At 38.4% G+C, this 23,264-nt stretch overlaps 2 protein-coding genes across 12 annotated transcripts in view; both read left to right on the top strand.

Moving 5' to 3' along the window:
- LOC106714412 (protein muscleblind) overlaps positions 1 to 9,225 on the top strand; it is a 111,963-nt gene extending 102,738 nt beyond the window's left edge. For 5 of the 11 annotated variants that reach the window (XM_045686431.1, XM_045686435.1, XM_045686432.1 and 2 more), the window contains 3 exons: positions 675 to 764; positions 964 to 1,005; positions 1,086 to 1,673. In XM_045686431.1, the coding sequence (XP_045542387.1) occupies positions 675 to 764; positions 964 to 1,005; positions 1,086 to 1,673 (720 nt within the window). Of the gene's footprint in view, positions 1 to 674; positions 765 to 963; positions 1,006 to 1,085; positions 1,674 to 2,462; positions 2,516 to 6,028; positions 6,114 to 6,601 lie in introns of those variants that run through there. The other 6 variants (XM_014507453.2, XM_014507450.2, XM_045686447.1 and 3 more) reach the window with 4 other exon arrangements.
- A 3,090-nt stretch (positions 9,226 to 12,315) lies between these two features.
- Positions 12,316 to 21,841, top strand: LOC106714289 (golgin subfamily A member 1). The gene is made up of 14 exons (XM_045679942.1): positions 12,316 to 12,381; positions 12,639 to 12,775; positions 13,427 to 13,477; positions 14,611 to 14,782; positions 14,964 to 15,121; positions 15,198 to 15,360; positions 15,570 to 15,721; positions 16,686 to 16,832; positions 17,382 to 17,459; positions 19,816 to 20,039; positions 20,696 to 20,852; positions 21,043 to 21,198; positions 21,271 to 21,383; positions 21,622 to 21,841. Exons 1-14 carry the CDS (start codon positions 12,375 to 12,377, stop codon positions 21,839 to 21,841), a joined length of 1,935 nt encoding a protein of 644 aa, XP_045535898.1. The 5' UTR covers positions 12,316 to 12,374.
- Positions 21,842 to 23,264: the final 1,423 nt, after the last annotated feature.

Genomic DNA, 23,264 nt, shown 5'->3' with positions numbered 1-23,264 from the left:
ATCTTGTAAGATGCGTTACAAAGAATGTAAATACATAGAAAAACAGTAGGCGCGAGGTTTGAACTGAAGTGGACGTGAAGTGAGGCCGCTAGGGGGTCGAAGGGTCGGGGATGTGTGATGGCGAGCGGGTGGACGTGGGCAACGGCAAGGCGGCGGGCTCGGTGTGAGGCGTGTGTGGTGGTGCAGGTGTGCCGGGAGTTCCAGCGCGGCGCGTGCAAGCGCGCCGAGTCCGAGTGTCGCTTCGCGCACCCGCCGCCGCCCGTGGCTGCACACGAGGACGGCTGTGTCACGGTGTGCATGGACGCCGTCAAGGGCCGCTGCGTCCGCGACCCCTGCCGCTATTTCCACCCTCCCCTGCACCTGCAGGCGCACCTTAAGGCGCAGGCGCGCGGCGCGGTACGCCACCTGGCTGCACGCTCTCGCCTCGCTCTCGCTTCTCTTCTTCTGCTTCGTCTCGCCCGCCGTGACGCCGCTTATGTTCGCAGAGCTTGTTCTGTTCCGTTCGGTTCGCCCGCGGCCTACACTTGCGCCACGCTTCCGTCGCACTCACGCTTTACTTTTAATTTTTTTATCTTTCGCATAATATCACCTTACGCCGAGCTTTAGGTGTATTCTGTGCATCTATTACATCGTTATTGTTTCTGTCCCGTCCTGCGACGCTTCGCTTCACGTAGACGGCCGCCGCAGCGCAGCAGCCGACGGCGAGCGCGACCTCGGAGCCCGGCAAGAAGCGGCCGGCACCCGCCGATCACGAGCCGCCACCGGTACAACCGCCAGCTTTGCACGCTTTCCTCCGCTCCCTTCCCGCCCGCACGCTCCCTTCGCGCACCCCTCCTGCCCGCCCGCGAAGCCGCGGCGCGCGCCCTCCGGCCGCCCCCGCCGCTGGGCGCGCGCTACGCTCGCCTCGCGTTCTTCGACCTCAAGCCCGAAATCTTCCGTTCAACCGTTTGTTTCTCGTTTCAGATGGACATGAAAAGCGTTGGATCCTTCTATTACGATAACTTTGTAAGTATCGTCGTAACCACGCGGTAGCCCAGGTCGGTCAGCTGGAAGTAAACGACTCATGGACTATCTCTCGTTTGCAGGCATTCCCTGGCGTGGTGCCGTACAAGCGACCCGCCGCGGACAAGGCCGGCGTACCGGTCTACCAGCCGGCGACCACGTACCAGCAACTGATGCAACTGCAGCAACCGTTCGTGCCCGTGTCATGTGAGTACCCCGCGCCGCCATCGTCCGCCCCGGTGAGCGCGGCGAGCGTGGCGCCGACGCCCTCGCCGCAAGTGGCGCCCGCGCCCGCTCCCGCGCCCGCCCTGCCCGCGCCGCAGCCCGCCAGTCCGCCCGCGCAGCCCGAGCCCGCCGCACCCGACCCCGCCGCTGTCGCCAAAGAAGTAGCTCAAAAGAACTACGCCGCCGCGCTGGCTCTCGCGGCGCAGCACTCGGCCATGGCGCACGCCGCGGCGGCGTACAGCCAACAGCTCAAGGCGCGCGCCGGCGTACCGGGCCTGATGCGTCCTCTGATGGTGCGGCCGGGCTGGCCGGGCATGCCGATGCCGGGTTACTACCAGCCGCCGTACATGTACGCGGTGCCCCCGCCGGCGCCGCCCGCGGCCGCCGCCGCCGCGGCCGCCGCAGCCGCTGCAGTCAACCCCTACAAAAAGATGAAGACGACATAAGCGGCGCGGCTCGCCGCGCGCGCGGGGCGGGGGGCGGGGCGCGGGGTCTCCCCGTAGAGACTCATATTTGTGCGAGTGTCTCGCCCCGGCCTGTCGGGGCGGTTAGCGCTAGGCGTTTTGTCACGTTTGTATTGTATCACTGTAAGGACGACGCGGGCGTGTTCTACCTCGCGGATGTCTCGGTAGTTTTACGCTATATCTATTCGATTATGTATTTATCTACTCACTTACCGTTATTATCTTATGCGTGTATATTTCTCGTATCTACGATCCCGGTAATAATAACGCTTGAATTGCATGACTGTACGTTTTTTATTACCTCTTGTCGATCGTCGTTAATCGTGAGTATCGTCGTACTGAGAGTTGAGCGCTTGGTCCGTCGATGCCGTCTCCCGCTACGTACACGCTTGTTCTCGAAGACGCTCCGCACGGGTGCGCTTGGCCATTGTGTCGATCCAGTACCTAGTGGTTCCAGGCTTGCAGCAGCAGGCCCGCACCTAACACCGCCGCCTTCTAATTTTCGCATGGAATAGAATCCACCACCCCTATACGTTTGGCTCATCAGGTATTTTTTCTCATTATACTAGTGGCTCCTCGTGTGTGCTATGCGTGAATTTTTCATCGGTAGCGCTGTGGGTGTCGACGCGAGTCGTTCCCGCGTTTTCTTTCGGTCGCACTATCTTTTTTTTTATTTATTTTAACGCTTTCTGTTACATGCCTTCCGAATGACCGCTTCGGCTGTCGTCCGCATTGCAAATCTTTTGTCGCTTTTTATATCGGGATGGAAAGGCTGTGCGCCGCCAAACGCGCCATATGTGGTGTACACGGACGAGCGCGGACAGGTAACGTGTGCCGCGTGCCGCATTTAGCCTCGCCCCGCACTGCGCACGCGCACCGCTCCCGGCCGCTTGCCTCTAACTCCGCAGACCGCCTCCTCACTCCGCCCCGTCACTCCGCCCGACGCTTACTAACGCTATATGATTTGTGTTCAACGCGATACCTCCTTTCACCGATTCTAAACCACTGTCCTCTTGGTCCCGGCCTCCAGAGCGCTCGTTCTAATCGGCTAGCTTTTGATGCGAGAGAAAAAACGCGTATTTCGAATCAATTGCCTGCAATTCACGCTACTACCTACCGCTATATGTTTTCCTCAGACGATACGACTGAATATAACCAAATAGAAAGTTTCACGCATCATCATTTTCCTCGATTTTATGTTAACTTTTCTGTCCGGTATAAAAATACACGTGCTTTACTTCTTGCATTTTATCGAGTATTTTTTATAAGGAATTAGTTTGACGCTTCTTTTAAAATTAGAAAAGATTAGTTGACTTCCAGCTATTTACAAGGTTTTAAACGTTTTAAAAGCTTTTAACATGCATATCTATGTATCGAATTCTTCGCAGGCTTCAGGTGCGCTCGGTGACTACGCCTTTTGTTAACCTGCAAACTTACCTTTGTTGTGAACTTACCTCTTCCGAATCGCATATGATAATTGTCACACAAAAAAAGTTAAATGTGTCATGACATCATTTTATTTTTTCTCGACTATAGCCACGTACTAAAATACTTATGCTTCACTTGTATGCATCATAACTGAATTTTGTTTTGAGATAAAAGATTGCTTTTACGCTTCCGTAGAAATAGAAAGATTTATTTTTGGCATCAAAACTGACGAAATGTTTCTTTATTTAAAAGCTTCAAATTTACTGGACCTTTTCAAAGGTCCTTGGCTCGGTGACGAAAGCTTTGTGCGAATCTGCCGAATACGACATTAACTAAAGTAACCACATTCTTAGTCTTCATGTCATGCAAATTGTTTAGAAATATGTTTTAATTTTATTTAATGACGCCATGTAATATAAATGAGTGTCATAAGTGATGATGTGCCGAGGCCGGCCGCGTAACGCTGTGTAACTCTGGCTGCGACAAAGCACCGAGCCAGGCGCCCGAGCTTGTCGGGCGTTCAATTTTCGGTGTAATCATTCCATCGACCATCAAAGTCATTGTGCTGTAACTGTATCAATTATATGTTTAAATCAAACAGTTGATGCTACAACTTACTCGAGGACTGTTAGTTTTATATAGCGAGACATACTTGCTTTCAAAATGTGGAAGAAGTCACTCTACAGTATTGCCTTGCTTACACCCGGTAAGATAAAATCAGCTTACTATGATATCCTCAGTATAAGTGATTTCCTTTGATCTCCGAGCCTATACTGAAACACCGCTTCCAGATTGCATGGCCCGACTCCACGGCAATGTTCCCTTCACTTGTACTAATAAACACAGAGAACGTTGTTGTTTCAGTAAAGGTCGAAGATGATTAAATTAAATTAACGAAGCCGATATTTTTGTCCTGTTAAAAAGTTGACTTAATACATAAAAAGCTTGTAATATTATAAACTTCTCATTTCGAAAAGCATAATAAGTAGTTTGCACCTTACTTTATTCATGTTGTGGTTAACTTTTTAACAGATGTTTCCGAAATTCACCTTCCGCTTGTGTCAACTATCAACCGCAATAAAGGGGGTCTCTTGATTTTCATTTCTTTGAAAATTAAAAAGTAACGTCTAATAACTTTTTAACATGCGTATTTGGTAGTTGAAACGGTGGTGAAATAAGAAAATTCCAAGTGTTGGTCTTTGTAACGGAACCGACATAATTGGTACTCGAAAGACGTTACAATGTGCTTTTGTATTCGGACCAATTATTCACTTCGAGTTTTCTTTGCGGCAACGCTTAAGTGCTTCGCTAGGCGGCTTCCGTTCCCGCTTACGACTCGTCGAGGCCTCTCTGATGCTTATTTGAAAGTACTCACTGTAGTCGTAATTAATATACTTGGTTTTTCTTTTGTTTGTCGTACAGTAACCGCACTCTAATGGTCATTATGTTGCAGTTTGTACTACCACTAACATGTCACGTCCAGAACTGTCATGTAAGCTAAAGGTATAAATTTAATTTGTCTTTTTACATTGTAACCATGCCTACCTACCGACATACCTACAGCATGACTCGCCCTCCTGGGACTGACTGCCCGTGCGAGGAGCCGCGCCGGCGCCGGCGCACGGCTCGCCCGAGCCGACGCACTCGCAACTCTCTCTCCCCACACAGCCTCTTAGCTTTATATAGCAACAGTTGGTATTTATGGGTACACTTTGGACGCTACAGAACCTATAGACCGCCCTCGCCCTGGTAAAACTTGTCTAGCATCATGCTTTAGCTTTTTTGTAAAATATAGTCACGCTTCAATAAGATTGGCTGCGCAATAATGATTATATTTCAAGCGTTCTGCATGCCATTTAGATATTATATATTCATACCTACTATGTGCATAGTGCAGCGTACCTTAACACCTTCTGCCCGGTTGCGGAACTCGATCTCGATACAATACCAAGACTAGACCAAGCTCGCATACTCTGAACGAAGCCGTGTAAGATTCTGTTAGAGCAGACAAGTTGCAATATAAAAGTGACAAGGCCGGCCGGGGCGCTCGCGCCAATCAAAGAATGCTTGGAAGCTACAATCATATTGTGCAACGAATCTTGTAAAGTTCTTGTAATATTAAAGCAGCGACAAGATTTGATTTCGTGCAATTTCGCCTTCCGTGTTCCTATTTTGTTTCGTACCAGTCTGTAGCAATGGAGAAAGTACACACGCATTTGCTAATCGTTGGTCCTAACATTGACATATTACAAATATGTAAAATTTTAATACCCAATGTCAAATAATAACTTCTGTACAGTTCATTCTATGGAACTCCATGCTCTTTGATATTACAAAAACTGAGTCAGCGTATTTTTCAGAAGGCTGTGCAATGAAGATATTGTTCAGTGTCAGACGTATGAATGTCCATAAAGTGATGATATAGAGTTAGCGTTAACACCAATAACAATCATTCATAAACCGTCAGAATCCAAAACCAATCTCTCTATTGATGGTAAAAAATATATGCAAAAAAATTAAAGGGACTCGACAGTTTATGAAGTAGTTTTAGATTATATCAACAGTCATGCAGAGGATCCATAATAATAGCCAAAAGGAAAATAACGCCTTATTTATCTTTGGAATCCATATTGACATGAATTCACAAGAGCTAAAATATCACCACCTAGTTATGTTGGATATAAATGTTATTAAAAGTTAATTTCATTCATTAACCACATGAACCATAAAATGGCGTCCGTTACAAGCTTAACACAGGGTGGTTTTTTGTGTTATAAACTTGATTTAAATAATTTTATACAAACAAAAGTATGGCAATTAAGGCACAAATGTTATGGCACCAACTGTATGACTGTATAATGAAAAAAATAACCATTTCTGTATACTAATTTTCTTATTATATATTTCAGTTACTGGACACCCTCCCGGTGTGCCAAGATTTTAATCGACAAGGATGTACCAGACCCACCTGCAGATTTGTTCATATTCGTGAAGGTATGTTTTAAGTATTTTAACATGAAATTTGTATTTCTTACTTGTCCAAAATCTTATTAAAATTAAAGAAAATAACTCAAACAATCAGCATGTCAGTCAACCTTCTTATAAAAATATTTTTGAAAAACATTTTAAAATGTGTAACAATTATTTACTTTACTAGGTACTAGGAGCATTCCCTCTATTCCTTTAGTGATGCATGTTTACACTTGTAATAACATTTTATTGAGTAGATACAATTTCAGTTAGTGGATCTTAATCCTGTAGTACTTAGAACTAGTCGTGTTTTACTTTATTTTACGTTACTGTACCAGTTTTAATGTCCTTTAAATATTTGTAATTAGATACTTAATTGTAGATAGCATAAATATTTTATATTTTGATATAATAGATTTATGATATGCAATGTATGTGTCATGTATGTATTACGCGGTATGAGAAGGTACAGCGACAAGCGCATGAGTTGAGGTGTGTGCGGCGTGTTGCAGGGTGCGGGCTGCAGGTGGTGGGGTGCCGCGTGGTGGTGTGCCGCGACGCCGCCGCGGGCACGTGCCGCCGCGCCGCCTGCCGCTACTACCACATCCCCGTTCAACTGCCGCCAGCCCTTCGGCCCCCCTAACCTCGTCTCTAGCCCCACCTCGCCCATCCCTGCCACGCACCCACACCCCACATCTCACCCCCACGTACACCTTCCGCATTAAGCATCGTCCATTCCTCGTCGCGGCTCCCCGATCCTCTCTCCAGTTCCGGTCCAAGGCCGCATAGTCCATGTCGGTCGCCCCTCTGACACAGTTCGCGAGGCGAGTAGCGCTCCCGGTCGGCCTTCGGGAAACAGTGTGTACATATGTAGCGGGTTATGGTTCTCAGGCGCGGTCATGCGATTGTGATATGAATAGATTTCGAGACGCCGGAGCCGTTTGAATAATTTTATGAAGATCGTCAAACACCTAGTAGTTAGTGAGGTTTCAAATGTTTTATTACTATTGTATATTATTTTTTTTTAAGATATGATATGAGTTCCTGTAAAAGTCGGTGCGAGCGCCTCTCGGTGCCGCAACCTTGTATATAAGCGCGACGTACTCTGCGGGTGGTGCCCCCCGCACTCGTCACCGGTGGCATCACCCCACTCCTAAAGTGAGCATTTTTCGTGAGAATTATCTTAATTTTAATATACGTTATTATAATTTTGTTTTAATAGATGACAAGGTTTACACTAGATTAGATTAAGTGGAACAGTAATGAAACACCAGTAGAGTAGCCGCTTTCTCCATCGGCACTCGTTGTTCGTCGCGGTTGTGTCATACACCACGTGTTAAGAATGTCGGTATAATATCTCAGTAAGAATGAATTATTTGTAAGGAGGTAAAGCGAGAGGGATTGTATCGGAATGCGGTGTAGATCCAGCCGTTGCGGGAACACACGCCGGCGCCGGCGCCGTGTCGTGTCGTGCCGTGCCGTGCCGCGTCGTCCAGTTTTCTCACGTTAGCATAGATCACGACACTCGTAGAGTGGTAGTGGCCAACATTCGACATACGGTGAACGTTATCGGACAATATGAAACGATGAAAGCATACTTCCAAGCTATTTATCTACTTAAATAGGATAGAAAAAACGTCGGCTTTTATTCCACATAGATTTTGCTAGATACTCATTCTTCTCTGATCGATTCCAGTCTATCGAAGCACAAAATATTGACCGACTAACGAGTCCGACAAACCTGTAGATCAGATGAGAGCGTGCAATAGCTGCCTATATTGTTTTCGACGTGAACAGTATTAGATTACTTAGAAATGTACCTCGTCGTCGCGTGCAGAGGCGACAGTGTATGCGGTAATGCGGCGAGCGAGAGAGAGGCGGTCTCGGGGCATGGAAGCCGATGCCTAATAATATTCCTAGTCCATATCCTTTTGTTGATCAGTCATGCGATTAATGTTAGAATAAAATATTAATAATTTGATTTATTCCTCCCATTTAGTGGATATTTTGATAATGATATATTAATAATGAGAATATTTAAGATACATAATACATATTTGATTCTAAATCCTGATAAAGTGACACTACGTTAGTAATTTAGTCGGAGGGATACTTGTGCCGTGATTATATTTTTAGGTATATATTATAAAGTAATTCCTAGCGTCGGAATTAAAGAAGTGATTAATGTGTAAGCGCGTTATATTTATTGTCGTATCGTGTAAGTGGAATGCCATATCGATAAAAGAAGAATAGCGGAGGCGGAGTGAAACTCGTTAGGAAGGAAGGAAGGGAGGAGTCGTGTAGTCGTGTAGTGGTGAGGCGCCGCGCGGAGCCCGGGACGGTTCGCTTTTATCAATACGGCAGCGACTCATAAAACTATAAGTTGTCATTTTTATTTTTGTTGAAATTTATCGTTTACTCGATTATTTGTTGACTTTTAATTTTTTAAACAAAATTTTATGATCTGACGCATTTATTGTAAGACAATCGATTACTTTTATAATTAATTAGTGTGATAATTATAATGATGGCATTGACTGCCGCTGTGAAAGAATGAAACATCGAAAGTATCCTTCCTGTTTAGAAGGGACTCTTCAGACCCAAGGTTTCTAGTGGATTTATATTTTTCTTTTGTTGTATTTTTAATGTTGCGTGTGTCTTACACATAGTATATTTCATTTTTGTGATATTTTTAACTATAAAATACTGTTATTATAAACCCATGTGGAATAATGATGACCTAATAAAATAATCAAGAATTTATTTGTAAATCACAAAAAAAAATGTAAAACTGTAAATATATAAACAAAAAAAATGAACAGCAACACAATATTGGTAATGAACTAATGAATGATGTCTGTCATCGAGTACACTGTAAGTTGTTTGCGTTCTCGTACCGTAATGTCGTAATGTCGTAAGCTCGTAAGTAATGTATCGTATTGTTGTAGTAGGTGCAGTCTACTGAAGGTGAACCGGTCCAGTGAACAAATTATTAATAATATTGTGAACGTTTTTTTATTCACGAGCAATCACAGAAAGTACATGACATTGTAATATTATTTATGAAATTACTATGTGATGTGATCTTCGGATCAATTTTGAGTACAGTATAGATAATAAACAACTGAATATGTGATTCGTTTATTTTATTTCAAAACCAAGTAGTAAAGGACACCTTACAAATATTGACTTTGCGAAAGACATGTTATAGTAATATTAAGGAAATAGAACCACTTGTATGGTCATAAAAATTATTTAAAATTATGTGTACCTACTTATATTGCATAATAACTTTAAACATTACTTAACAATAAATATTTAAAACAAGCAATTTACCGTATTTACTATTTTCCTTTATTAGTAAGTTGATGTGAAATCATATTGTTCTCCTAATTAGAAAAGTGATATTCTCACAAGAAAAAAGCACATTTACTCTGTTGATCAAATGGGATTAACCTTAAACTTGTCATCAATGAGTTCACATATTATTAACATAGTTTTTAATACAAAAATATTCTATGCATGAGCACAGAAGATGAAGCAAGTATAATATTGATAATTTGAAATTACACATAAACTAATTATTAAAATAAGAGCGTCGGTGGCTCAGGGGTTAAGCACTTGACTTGCAATCTGCAGGTCCAGGGTTCGAATCCCACCACGTACCAATGTGTTTTTCGATTTTCAATTTACATATGTACATTTATCCGACGTTCTTACGGTGAAGGAAAACATCGTGATGCAACCTGCACATATCTGAGAAGAAATTCAATGATATGTGTGAAGTCAACCAACCCGCACTTGGCCAGCGTGGTTGACTATGGCCTAGTCACCCCTAACTTGGGGTAGGCTCCGAGCCCCTCAGTGGGGACGTATAATGAGCTGATGATAATAATTATTAAAATGATTGGGTAATAAATTCTATTCAGAAACCGAATAGTTGATTATAAGACGTGTTGGCAAAAAATCTGTTCTCTCTTCTAGAGAGCGGCGTTTTAATTGGGATACAAAGCCCTTGACCCAGTTTTCTATTAGAGCACGGGCATGTGTGTTTTATTCCGTACGTCCCTAACGGCGCGGTGTAGACATCATGCATTCCTTCGTGCCGCTGTTAAGACCAGATATTTGAAAGAAATTAAGTATAATTTTTAAGGTCTTTAAACTCTAAAAAATAACCTTAAATGCTCGTTTACTGAGCTGATTTAGTTTTAGTCTATTTATGTACAGAACTTTCGGCGTTTCAGCAAACAGTAGAGCAGAATTTTTGTACCAATGGTTGTCTCAAATTCTGTCTGATTTTTGGACCCACTACATGGTAAACCATATGAAAAAATTACCAACAAGGAAATATAAGAAAGCAGCGATTAGAAAAGTTTATATTTTAAAATAATATATTGTTTTTTACTACTATTACTTCGCAACATCAATCGTCCTTACCTACCTCCCACATTCTAACCTGGAAAATAATAGAAACTGGCCATTAGCTACATTACATTTAAAAAAAAAACACAGAATGCAACACTGCACCTGTCCTTTGTATAGTGACCACTCAGCGGTTGACCATGGTCGGACACAGTTTCAATGACTTGGAACTGTAATATGGATACAAATATATTTTGAAAGTTTTGATAGAAAATTACCCCTTGCATTTCCTTTAAAAAAATTAACACTGCCTGGTCAACAATTTCGGCTTCTTCAACTTGGTCTTGTCAATCAGGTTTTTTTTTAAACTTCTGAGTGGTTAGAAGGATGTATTATTGAAGCCAGATATAATGTTATGTTTGCTTTTTTCTTCCAAATTATCCATTAATTTGGTTGATATCCACTGTTAGTATTCTTCTATTCCAGATTATACTTCTCCAAGCTATTTTCGTTAGTCTAAATAGAGCTAAATTGAGGAGGTGGGTTATATGTGATGAACTTGAGAAAATGGATTTTATTTTTATTACACTATTTTATTTAATTGAGCGAGAGATGGAACCAAAGAGTCAATCTAATATATAAAATTCTCGTGTCACAGTTTTCGTTCCCGTACTCCTCCGAAACGGCTTGACCGATTCTCTTGAAACTTTGTGAGCATATTCAGTAGGTCTGAGTATCGGCCAACATCTATTTTTCATACCCCCTATTAAGTTTTTTTTAATATTATACTTTCCTAGGTATATAAGTTTGTAAGTATATATGTCATTCTCTAAAAAGGTCCAATCACACCACCTGATCAAAATCCGCACCAGACGGTTACTCATTGTGGGTGCATTCACGAAGCCACTCATGTGGAAATGCGCTTCATCGGTGAAAATGATTTTTTTCGAAAAAATGGCATCGACGTCACTTTGCTCCATTATTGAATGAATTGCGTCTGCGCGGTCTACTGGTTGGAGCTCCTGTTAACTGAATCTTGTACGCATGAAGGTCTTTAGTCAAATTCACTGCGTAGTGTTTCGTGAAATTTGAAGTTGTTGAGAACGATGTCGAATTGATGTTTTCAGGTTTCTCTCTCGTTTACAGCATTAATGTTTTAAAGAGACCAACCGGTACGTTGACGCAAAGGATTCTAATTTTCCATAATTGACCCAGTATCTTCAAATTTTTTGACCACTTCTCGAATGGTTGACTCATTAGGTGCACTCTCTCGGCTGAAAATTTGGCGAAGTTTGCGAGCGGTTTCAGTGTAACTTTCCCCATTTTTGTAATGAGTTTTCACAATTATAACGCGTTGTTCGTTCGAAAAGCGCTCCATCTTCTCTTATCTATATATATATAAAAGAAAGTCGTGTTAGTTACACTATTTATAACTCAAGAACGGCTGAATCTATTTGACTGAAAATTGGTGGGCAGGTAGCTTAGAACCAGGAAACGGACATAGGATAATTTTTACCCCGTTTTCTATTTTTTATTCCGCGCGGACGGAGTCGCGGGTAAAAGCTAGTTTTTAATATCGGAATAAACAGAGGTGACAGCTGTCAAATTCAAATTCTTACTCAGACACCTATATATATATATATATATATATATATATATATATATATATATATACATTTTTGGACTACGCGGATGGACTAACCCGGGTAGTCTACGTGAATCCAGTCTGTATCTGTATATTTTGTAATAATTTTGATTAAAAATTGACATTTACCTATTTAACATTTTATTTTAGCACCTTTTTTTAAAACCAGTATATTTTGGCAAATTTTAACAGATCTTTTAGCATATTTTGAAGTGCCGGAGGTGGCAACAGTCACGACTACGGCAAACTAAATATGTCAATGTCATGTCAAATCAACAATGGCGAGTGGGTAATCTAATATTCAGTGATATAATTTTCCCTTTTGCTAGAAATTTGTTTTTCTGGTTATCACGTTTTTATTAACATGTGTAAGTTGTTTTTATACCATATTATGTAAGAAAAAAAATTGTTTTCTAAGAATTTATCGCCTACATTTTTTTGTCATCGGTAGCTATTAACTTGCTATTAGCTAGCTTGCAGTTATCAACACTTTATCTATGTAATTAACAAATAGTTTCCAATTTGTTATTGTCTTTTTTTAGAATGTTCCCCACGATCCACAATGTTCGCCAGTTTGAAAAGTAAAATAAAGGAGGAAACTGGTAGTGATATTAGTAAATTAACAAGCAGTTGGCGTACTGGTGCATTCTTAGGAAGGATCACCCTTCGAGATGATTCGGTAAGTTTTGACCTCATTCATCTGTTAAGCATTGATACAGTAACAGTATACTCTTTACTTTAAATGCTGTTTTTAAAAATATTTGTTGCTAAAACTGATCTGTAAACAGCAATAAAGTAAACTATGTACAGTGGTATACATTTATTAATTTTAGTATATACCTACTTAGGTACCACTACAAGTGTAGTATTTAAAAATTAGATTTGTTATTTAATGTTAAAATATTAACATTGTTTTCCCTGAATGTTTCTATCCCCTGATAAACAACCACATAATGAAACAAATTAAAAAAGCATAATTATTATAACAATTTCACTATCTAAATAACAAAAACTACAGTAAGATTTATTGGATTGAATGTGAATATTCATCATAGTCATAGTCGCAAGGTTTAAAATGATAAACTTGTGTTTTTACTCATTTTTTTAAAAACTTTATTTGACTATTAAGATTAACGCTCACTCATAATAGTATTATGTCATTATCGCTTGCACCTACACCCGCAACACCACTGTTTATCTTTATCCTGCTCATAAAGCTGGGCAGTGCCTTGTAGCGAGGAGTTTATGAGTGCTCCTTAACCTTCAGATACCATTTTTATTAACCAAGTAATTGACATATGGAAGTGTTCATATATATCTCGGTTTTCAGTCTACAACAAGTCCAAGTAATTCAGGAGGCCATGGAGATACTACTTCTGATGTAAGTGCAATTTTAACTCCAAAACTTTACCAATCTTACAAAATACAACACAACACAGCCTGCTACTCTTGTTCGAAAATGAGGTCTTTAATTGATTTTTATTTCAAACTTTATCTGCTTACCAATATATTCAGTTTTTGGTCATGCAGAGGTCACAAAAATTTGTCAGATTACCGCAGGTCTACTGTATTGTAGAATTTGGAACATTAAAAATTGCTCAGGAATTATTGTAACATACTTGTGAACTTTAAGATTGAATTTGTACTTTATTTATTTAAAATTTGCCACATCCTTTAATGTGGAAATAAAATCTGGATTCATCCTGTTTGTGAGCATTGTAGATAATATTTTAACTCACATCCTAATGTCCTAGACAATGTGGTTTATTCATTTTAAAATTAATTCATATTTCTTCACTTTAATTCTACCAGCAAGTCTAGACGACATACAATGTATTGCTTTAAAATAAATGAAGCGTGAATGGTTACAAGAATTTAGATAATGACCTTGTTTTTTCTTAACTTTGTTACATCAACAAATGAACAAATCTTTAAAAGAGTTCATATTGCTGAGACTTAGCAGTATTTTACAGTTACTGCTGCCACATATATGTTTATGTTACATTTTTTACAGTTTACATAAAAAAGTGTCTTAATTTTAAAGTAAAATGACATGAATTTGTAAAGGGACTATGAAGCAATCTTTGATAAATGGAAGTAGCACATAATATATGCAATTAAGTAACAAAATGATGATATAAGTAAATGATGGGAAGGGAATGGGGATTTGATGGAGGATGGGTCACATGGGAAGGGGAGATAGTCTCTTTCTGTGCGTTCCTTCCTCAATTTATTAAAGGTAGGTAATGCATTTGCATTTGTGGATGTCTATGAGCAGCGATCGCTTCTTTATCGGCGAATTCTGGTGGCGGCTTGCTTATTTGCCACTTTGTAATATATAAAAAGTTTTATGATAGATAGGTTTTCATAATAAATTATACAACGTCAACTTAGACCAAAGACGTTTGCTTGGTGCAAATTCTAATATAGGTTCAGCGGTCTTTAAGTTGTTCAACAAACAAACAAATCTTCGTTAATAGTACAAAATAGATTAATATTTTTTGTTTATTGCAGTCAATATCCCCTCAACTACAAACATACCTGACAGAGCGCACAGGATGTGAAATAGACGACACTGGCCTGCAGCAGCAGTATGCGGCTCAGCTTGAAGCCAAGTTGCGGGAGAGGGACGCCTACTGGGAGCAGAAGGTCGATGAGTTGCAGCAGTCATTGGCCGCTGTGCAAGGTAAAAAAGTTTCCACTCTTAAAATCGTACAAAGACATATCTAAATTTTTAAGAACGGTAAATAACTAGTTAGTTTAATTTCTGAAAACATTACCTTTTCATTATATAAAGAATGTATCGAAGCAATTTAATATCTGAAAAAGTATTTAATAATATCAATTATTTTGTGTAAATATTAAAGGAGAAGAGGCGGCCGCCGCACAGGCCGTGGCCCGCATCGCGCAGTCGGAGGCGGCTCGGGCGAGCAGCGAGCGAGATGTAGCACTCCGGCAGCTCAACGATCTCAAGACGCGGCTGGCAGCTGTCGAGACCGCACAAGACAGACTTGATACACTTACGGTGAGATTCAAGGAAACTATGGCTTATATTGACTGCATGAGTACACATAGCTGATGGATTAGTACCATTTGTGTAGGAGGAAATCGAGCAGTCCCGGCGTCAGTGGTCTCGCGAGCGCGCGGAGCTGACGAGTGCGCTGGGCGAGGCGGACGCGCGCGCCCGCGACCTCGCCGACCAGCTGGAGGTGGTGCGCGCCGCACTGCCGCCGGACAACCCTCACCATCACATGCACGATGATGGTGAGTTGTCATTTTTTATTACCCTACTACTTTTTATAATCACCTTTCCAGGGTTGGAGACAATTTTCTACGGAAGCAATTATGACACGATTCTATTAAACTAGACGCGTACCATCTTTGATCTGAGGTGAGATCGTTTTCTAACTCTAGGTTACTAATTAACAGAAGACTTGGGGATTATATTTTATCTAGTTTTTCATTGTCGGTAGACAAGCGAGAGTTATTGGTAAGCGGATGCGCGGAGTTTGACCGCGTGTGCCGCGAGCGCGCCGTTCTCTCCCGTCAGCTGCAGGAGGCCAAGATGGCGCTCGCCGACGTCAAGACCTCCTGGAGTGGACAGATCGCATCGCTGGAGACACAGGTGCCGCCATTTTTATATTTATTATCTATCATAAATATACCACGAAGTTTAAATAATCTTAGGTTACTTACAGATAGTAGAGAATTCTGTCTTTAAAAAAAATTTGATCAACATGTCTGTGATGTCAAATTAGTAATTTTGTCTAAATAAAAAATATATACAAAAAACCTTTATATTTTTATATGACCACTGATATAAATATTCATAGCAAATTAGTAAACTTTTGAATGAGTATTATGTTGGTAACTGAGTATTATGTTTTGAATGAACATTATGACGCATATTCCACTTAGTAAATATTGTTAAATAAAATAATAATTGATTATAAAAAACAATTTATTATTATATACAATCTTTTCTTAATAATACTGAATAATAGATCGTTCATATTAAATTGTGCGTCGTATTGAGTGCTATGTGAATAAAATAAATTTCAAAATTTCTTAGTTATTATGAATCTTTTATATTTGATTTTCAATTTGGTTATATTTTTATTTTTTACACCTGTTCACTTATGTGTATGTGTGATCAGAATGGTAAGAGTTTATTGTGGTGAAGTACAGTGCAGTATAAAAGTGCATGTTTGCATGAAAATTACATTTTATTTAACATGTAATTTAATACTAACAATTAACATGTAAATAATTCTATTGAATGTTTGTGTAAATTTGTTAATAATATCCTTATTAGAGAAAGTTGTTTCCTCGTTTATCATTACTATGGTAAAATTGATTCCGTTTAGATAAAAATGCGGTTATTTCTTAGGAAATTAAAAATTAGTGCTTCAAAGTGATAAGGCTGATTTTAGCCAGTATAAAGCACAAAAACGGTAATAAGATATTAAATCAGAAAAAGCGGAATAATTGCGTGTGTACAATTATAAGATGAGTAATTGTCGCGAAGTTAGGAGGGTGACATTTATTGGTGGTAAATGTGTATATTGTGACGTGAGTTGTGCCGCTAGGTGGCGCGCTTGTCTCGGCAAGCGGGGGAGGAGGGGGCGGAGAGACGCAGGGTTGAGACTGAGAAGAAAGAGATACAGGACAAACTTAACAAAATGGCCGCCGAACTAGACAAAACTAAACAGAGCTTGGCAAATAGTGAAGCTAAGGTAGTATTTTTATGGTATATTTTAATTTTAAGAATGTTTTATAGGTTTAGGGTATCGTCATAAAAAATGTTATTAGTAATAAGCATATCCACTTTGATATAAAGTCGTAGTTATGGGTAATTCAATTAAAATTGCAGTTCAGCTCACGGATCACATGTGTGAAGCATATCAGTGAGCCGACTCGCAGCTCAGCTCATTTAGTACCATAGAGTTATGATATGCGTTTCGAGCTGCGAACTGCGAGTCACAGTTACGTCGCGATGAGCCTTGAGCTGCCAATTTAGTTGTTCAGCCGCAGCTCAACGGTTCAAGTGTATGTGACCTGAACTTTTAAAACGGTTCAGAGCTGATTTACACACGTTTATCTCTTAATTTAAAACAACAATTCCTAAAATATTTATAAGCTAGGTTTTTGTGACTTGGAGAGATGTCTATTAAGATCGTCTCTAAAGTGTCGACTCGGGATTCGTTGGGTGGTTATTAACTCGCTTTAAAATGTTATAACATTAGTGTGAAGATATGCTTAGATTGACATTTGCGTACAATTAGGTGACGCGACTGAACGGGGAGGTGCATTCTCTGGCGATGGAGATGAAGAGTCTGCGAGCCGCCGCCGACCGCTCGGACGTGAGTCCCAGCCTCTACAGCATTTAGACTGCCTAGCTTAGACCCATAGAACTAGGTCTAGACTTTGGAGTTGTTGTAGCTTCGAAATGCCGTAGCTAGTTGTCCATCAAAGTTATTCGATTTAATTTTATTATCGCTCATGAATCGTTATGTTTTAAAATTTATTATAGTTTATTGTAAATAATTAATGCAATTGATAAACAATTATTAGTTTTTTTTATATATATGTGACAGTAGTGTTATATCAGGGAGATGAAAAGCTATCATTATATTGAGTAATCAGTTTCGACATAAAGAGAACATGGTAGCTTATAGCTAGAAGGAGTTCCTAAAATAAATTCATTTTTTAAATTATAAATATGTTTTGCTCATATTTCTAGGTATATGTTACATGAAATTTTCAATACTAGCTCCGCCTTTTCTCTTAATTTGAATGTAGTCCTGTAGATAATGTGACGTCCATTTTATTAGTTTTTTCTTAAACATATAGTGGCATTGTTAAATCATTTATGAATGCAGGAAGATTAACGAGAAAAATTAAACATTCTAGTAAGATCATTAAGTGTTAATGTTTCCTCCGATAGTGGCATACTCTTGAGTAATGTTTTATCCAAATATGTCTTATACTAGCTGTCGCCCGCGACACCGTCCGCGCATAGCAAATAACCCATGTGTTCTTCCAGACTATGCTCTACATCAATAACAAATTTCATCAAAATCTGTTGAGTCGCTCCGGAGATACCTTTAAACAAACATCCATCCGTCCAAACATTCGCATTTATAATATTAGTAAGATTTTTTTTTACTACTAGGTAGGTATATCAATGTTATTGGAGAATTGTATGACTATTACATTATGTCATTTCTCTATAATGTAAAATAGTATAGTTTAAAAACATTTAGCTCATAACATATAACACCCTAACATAGGTTATTGTGAAATAAAAATACTTATATATCTTTTATTGTAAATAAATTTATCCATATAGAACAATGACACTATATGTTTATTCAAAGATGTACATTCCTTTGTTTTTTTTATATAAAATTAGATTAGATGTTGTACTTAATATAAAAGAGCTTTATTAACATTTTAATTCGTACAAGTTAAAGAGAAATGTGTTTTATCTTAAATATTACTTTAGAACACAAAATTAAATTAAATTATTATGTTATAGTATATAAATTTATTATTTTAAATGGTCCTATTATTTTATATTATATTAGTTAACGTTTAACTTTAAAAATTATATGGTATATAATCACATTAAAAAAAAGTTTACGATCACTGTTGAAAGTTTTTTAATTATAAGATAAATAATTTGTGTAGAAAAACATTACATATTATATATGTTTTTTTTTTTTAATTTCAAAAGGCGGAATCTTTTATTTTGTAGATACATTTTGAAAACATACCAACTGTTGCTAGTGATCGTAAACTATTTGATGTGTCAAAGAGTTGTTTTATAAAAATTATAGAATTTATCGATACTTTTTAATTTTTTTTGTCCTTCAATAAAATTTTAAACGTGTTTTCTAATAGTGATATATTTTAAAGTATTTACAAAGAAAAAAAGTATTTGCTCAAAGCATTTGAAAGTTGTTTTGTTTTTGAGTGGTGGCACTAAAGCTTATGGCTTTGCACAGATTTTTATGCATAACACGGAATTTCGCGAGACTTGGCCTTATCGCTATTTAATCTATGGCGCAAATATAACTTATCGTCACATGACATTGTTTTGTTTTTAATCTTTTTAAACTACGATTCAATGAAAGAATTTATATTGTGTGATATAAGGTAAATATGCAATAGTTTTCTTGTATTGATTGATTTGCTTTTAAATTGATTACGTTTTGTATTTCAAGTAACAATAAATTTTATTTTGTAATTTTTTTTTTCATTTTTCCTTTCACCTTGCACATTGCCAGTACTTTCACTTTATAACACTTTTTTTGCAACTAATATGTCATCTAAATTAATAAAATCTGTATATATTTGTGTGTATTAAATTATTTTATTTCACAGTACAAAAGTGAGTGTTTACATCAGTTTAAAGCTTGTTTGCTTTTTTATTTTTAATTGATTTTTAGAGCGGTGATGGAATAAGTTTAGGTGTTTGAACCAAGGTTTGGGAATACAGGACGAGGGAATTTTCAAAGTGTTTTTTTAGATAATACTGGGTTGTTTTTGATAATTGACATTTTCAAAAAATTATGTTTATTTTTTTAATAGGTTTGTTAAATTAGGTATTATATGTCTTGTATGTATTGTATGTATTGTTTACACACACATGTTTATTAAGCACCGATACACCGCTTTATGCTGAAAGTAGGAACACTGAGGTTTACTTTACAGGAGAAGACGATGGAGTTGGATCGGCGGTTGGAGATGTTGACGAACGAAAACAAGAAGCTAATGGAGGAGCTGGAGGAGGAGAGGGAGAGAGTAAACCAGCTAAAGGACAGCGCAGAGGCGTCCAGCCGGCGCGAAGAACAGCACAGGACTGAGATCACGCGCCTCCATACCGTCGTCACTGAGATGCAGCAAGACTACGTCGACATGCAAAAGAAATATGACAAGTATTATTTTATTATATTACTAGCTTATACCAGCGACTCCGTTCGCGCGGAATAAAAAAAAATGCACAAGATAAAAAAGTTCCTATCTCCATCTCCTAGTTCTAAGCTACCCATCAATTTTCAGCTAAATCAGTTCGACCGATCTTGAGTTATAAATAGTGTAACTTACACGACTTTCTTCTATATATATATATATATATATATATATATATATATATATATATATATATATATATAATACTAGCTATTACCCGCGACTCCGTCCGCGCGGAATAAAAAAAAAGTAGAAAACGGGGTAAAAATTATCCTATGTCCTTTTCCTGGTTCTAAGCTACCTGCCCACCAATTTTCAGTCAAATCGATTCAGCCGTTCTTGAGTTATAAATGGTGTAACTAACACAACTTTCTTTTATATATATATATAGATATAAGATTATTAATCTATGATTTATTGGGCAACTTGGCGAAGTTTAAATGTGGTAAGAAAATTTTTAGGAATTTTATTTCGAGTTTTAAGGGGAAAAAAGAGAGGGACAGAGTTGAAAGAGAGGGGCGATGTGGTTGGAAACAATATTGAACTAAAGTATACCGTTTTAGGTTGATGTGACGTCACTACACTTTCTTTCAGATATTTTCATATCTTACGATGTTTACAGAGAGAGGCGTGAGAAGGACGAAGCATTGTTGCGTAACGCGACTATGTCTCAGTCAGTGGAGATGAGCCAGTGCGAGGTGCGCTACCTGGAGGACGAGCTCGCGGAGCAGCGCACGAAGATCGCCGAGCTCGAAGAAGTCATCGCAGACCATAAAGAGGTATATTTGAGCCAACATACAAATACGCGCTTTTGGGATAGTTGAGAAATCTCTGCATCTTGATTTACTACATGTAAAGAAGCATGCTTGTGCTTTATTTTTAGAAACAATCGAAAATTTATCAGATTTTGTATGAGTAGAAAAAAAATACTAGATAAATTATTGAAAAACTTTACATTTAATTTTTCAGAATCAGGCGACTTGTATGATAATAAAGCAGAACGAAGAAAAGAAAGAAGAAGAAATTGAGGATTTAAAGAAAAAAATTATGAGCTTGATGACAAGTGAAAGCGAGTTTAAGAAAATAGTACACAATTTAGAAACTGAAATCATTGATAAAAATAAGGTATGACTTTTAAATTAAAAACTAAAAGTGTTGATTAGCGAATAAATTTTAATTTAATTGAAATGATTTTAGAAAATAAAAACATTAGAGAATCGGATATTGGACATGAAGAAAACTTTGCAGCGCGAATTGCAGAGCAGCAAGTCTGACCTCACCTCCGCAGAGGAGCAGGACATCAGCAGACGGCAAGTACACGGACACGGATCTTCTCCCTTGTATTTACATCTTCACTACAACTATAAGCAAAGATTCTCATTTAATTAATTAATCGTGTAATTAATTTATTAGTCATGTATTTAATCGATTAATCATGTAATTAATTGATGAATCATGTAATTAATCGATGAATCATATAATTAATTTATGAATCATGTAATTAATCGATTAATCATGTAATTAAATATTAATGTTTGTGTGATACAGTTACTTGAAGCACGTGGTGTTGCGTTTCGTGACGGGTCGCGAGCGCGAGGCGCGTCAGCTGACGCGGGCGCTGGCGGCGCTGCTGCGGCTGTCGGCGCACGAGGAGGCCTCACTGCGCGCCGCCCTGCCCCCGCGCACCTCCGGCCTCGCCGCCTGGCTGCCCGCCATGCCCGCCATCTCCTCGCTCTCCTCCCTCACCTCCCTCACCTCCACCACGTGACACCAGGTACACAACCATACATGTATTCTTATCCTCCTCTAACTAGAGTGCAACAAACTTTATAATAAAATCTACATAGGATTAGAAAATGTCATGTAAAAAAAAACATGACAGCTACCGTACAACAAGGATTTTGTTACACTTTTTGTGACATTAACAGGGTGCGCTAGGTAGCTATTATAATTTAGTTTAACTTAACCCACCGGGTCAGATCATTTTGTCGGTCTATAAACATTCTACTGAAACTTTTGACGTTCTTTGTCAAAACAACGTCCGTACAATTGACATCTTTGAAATTCTTAGTCAGATCGATGTCCGTATTATTGACATAGATAGACCGTTACATAGACAATTTAACTTACGCCTTAACTGACATGCCTAACACAGTAAAGAATTTTCATTTCAGATTTAAAGTCAGCAGTGTGAAAAAATAGCAGCTTGTTTACGATAAACTCGATTATGTTTCGTCTCGGTAACAAATAATGTAACCGACGAACGAAGACAAGTGGAGATTATGGCTAAAGAAACTTTTTTATTATTAAGCAGCATAGAACATAAAACTTTTAGGACTGCTATTGGTTGATTAAAATAATTAAAATATACAATTTACAGAATCGTCTGCGCATTTCTTAGTTCTAAAGAGTACACAGCGCTTCAAACGCATCCGACGAAAAGGGTTACATGTCTCTTAAATGTAACGATTTTCTTTGGATTCATTGAAATAAACGCAATCGCGACTGCTATAAAGTTTGAATGCTTAGATATTACATTTCAGTCTTAAAAACATCAAAAGTTTATGCGTTAGATTAGTATTTTTGACCAATACCTTATGGTCAATGTTTAAGACCTAATATACATTCCTCCGATACATTTTTTGATTAGATATAAAAAATTTACATTAATTGATATTTTTTCTGGTGCTCTTCCAAAAATTTAGTTTGAGTTTTTTCTTATCTATTTCGTATTTCGTTTATTGAATTATAATTTAAATTAAACATAATTAAGAATTTAACGTCTAATCGAATAGCTGAAAAAAGTATTATATTTTATAAGAAATTTGTTTTAATTATTTAATTACTTAATATAGCGTTAGAATTATTTATATAATAAATGAAATAAACTTCTGAAGAAAAAAAAAACGCAAATTGATTTCATGGTTTTTTTTTTAATTTATTTTGGATAAAATTTTGAAGTTAATGCTGGAATTAATTTCTTACCATAGATAATAAATCTTGTTTTGGTTCTACACTTTTTATATTTGTATGAAATATTTAGAAATGTTTGGTCGTAGGGCACAACGTAATATTAAAAATGTAAGGTGTACATTTTTTTAATTTACGAATTATACGTTCGTTTATTATTACGTCAAAAGGTAGCGAAAATATAGTTAGATAAACGATACTGCCTCAATACACATAACATT

This window comes from Papilio machaon, chromosome 1 (genome assembly GCF_912999745.1).
Source record: "Papilio machaon chromosome 1, ilPapMach1.1, whole genome shotgun sequence".
NCBI lineage: Eukaryota > Metazoa > Arthropoda > Insecta > Lepidoptera > Papilionidae > Papilio > Papilio machaon.
This window is presented reverse-complemented; position numbering and strand designations above follow the sequence as displayed.